This window comes from Limulus polyphemus, unplaced genomic scaffold (assembly GCF_000517525.1).
Source record: "Limulus polyphemus unplaced genomic scaffold, Limulus_polyphemus-2.1.2 Scaffold5472, whole genome shotgun sequence".
Taxonomy (NCBI): Eukaryota; Metazoa; Arthropoda; class Merostomata; order Xiphosura; family Limulidae; genus Limulus; species Limulus polyphemus.
Genome location: NW_013671082.1, coordinates 47,342 through 48,802, shown reverse-complemented (window position 1 = coordinate 48,802; position 1,461 = coordinate 47,342). Strand labels below are relative to the sequence as shown.

The following is a 1,461-nucleotide window of genomic DNA, read 5'->3' as shown; positions in this document are numbered from 1 at the left end:
GTTAATAATGAATTAGTTTGGAGGTGCCCCCTATCTAGAACATGCCATGGTCTGTTAGTTATTGCTGGTTTATAATGAATTAGGTTAGAAGTGACCCCTTATCTAGAACATGCCATGGTCTGTTAGTTATTGCTGGTTTATAATGAATTAGGTTAGAAGAGCTGTTACAATATGATTCGTACAGTTATATTAACTAAATTTTATTTCCAATAATTGTGATAAAAAAATGCTTGTTTTTATATATTTAGATATATTGTAAATTGCACTTTGAAATGAAAGAAATTATCTAAGAACTGATAACATATTAGGATATAGTTAAACTGCTGTTCCAAAATGTTTGCTTGATACTGTACCACTTTTACAAGTTACACTTAATCTGGAACCAAACCTCACAGTTTTGTAATTTTCTTGTGCCTTCTATGGGAAACTTATTTTTATGTTTTAAAATTAAAAAATGATCTGTTTTTGTTTTTTTTAATTTAGGGCTAATTTAGCAACTGTAAATAACTTGTATTTTATTGATCAATTTTCAGTTTCCCATGAAATAAGAAATACTGCCATCAGTTATGCTTATTAAATAGAGCACATTTCCTAAACATCCAAGTTATTTAAATCTATTTATGTTAAATAGCTATATTCCCATACTATTAACTGTAATTGTATTTTAATTGTTTTTAATGTTTTCAAAAATCATCTTTGTGTTAAAGCTACTAGTAATAATTGTGTGAAAAAAAGAAATATTGAATTGTAATTCTATGGTACATTAGGAGATTATCCCAACACTTTAGTTAACAGACTTTAGGTTCAGGCATGTTGTTTTTATTCAGTATATTTCCCGTTTTAAGGACAGAATTGTGTTCTAAGTGGGACCCTGAGTACTGCTGGAGCCCATATTTGTTATTATCACAAAGGAAATGATCAAGTGCAAGTGAGTAAACATTTTGTCAGTAATCTTGTTGATATCCAAGCTTCTAATTAACTCGTATCTATCTTAAAGCCCATGGATTGTGAGAATTCTACAAACAGGACAGGGTTGATGTCTTAGTTCAGAACATATGTTATGCTATTGCAACTGTGTATTAGTTTGTAAACTCCAACCTAGAGAAACAGTACTTAATGTGGTATGTGTGGTGTTATATTGCTAACTTCACAATATTGGTGTGTTTAACTAATGATGAAGTGGTTTTTGTATCTTTATGGATAGTTTGCATAATGAGTAGAATTTATTTGGACTGAATGTTAACTTAATTTATCAAATACTCTGGTTAACTCTTTCAACCTCGGCTAGTAACCATTTTGTGCTTGTTAAAGTTTTCATACTATAACTTTTAAATTAGTTAGCGAATGTTAAAGAAATTTGGCAGTTTGTCAGTAAACATTACAATGCTTTCATTCACAAAAATCTAATTTTTTTGTTATTAAGTCTTAAGGTTTGTAAAACAATGTTTCTATCATGCCTTT

General features: G+C 29.4%; 1 protein-coding gene across 2 annotated transcripts in view; it reads left to right on the top strand.

The window, feature by feature from the left end:
• The window catches only part of LOC106472620 (mitochondrial import receptor subunit TOM40 homolog 1-like), an 18,141-nt gene that overhangs the window by 14,156 nt on the left and 2,524 nt on the right, over positions 1-1,461 (top strand). For both annotated transcript variants that reach the window (XM_022401169.1, XM_013933271.2), the window contains exon 6: positions 846-928. In XM_022401169.1, coding sequence (XP_022256877.1) covers positions 846-928 — 83 coding nt within the window. The remainder of the gene's footprint in view (positions 1-845; positions 929-1,461) is intronic.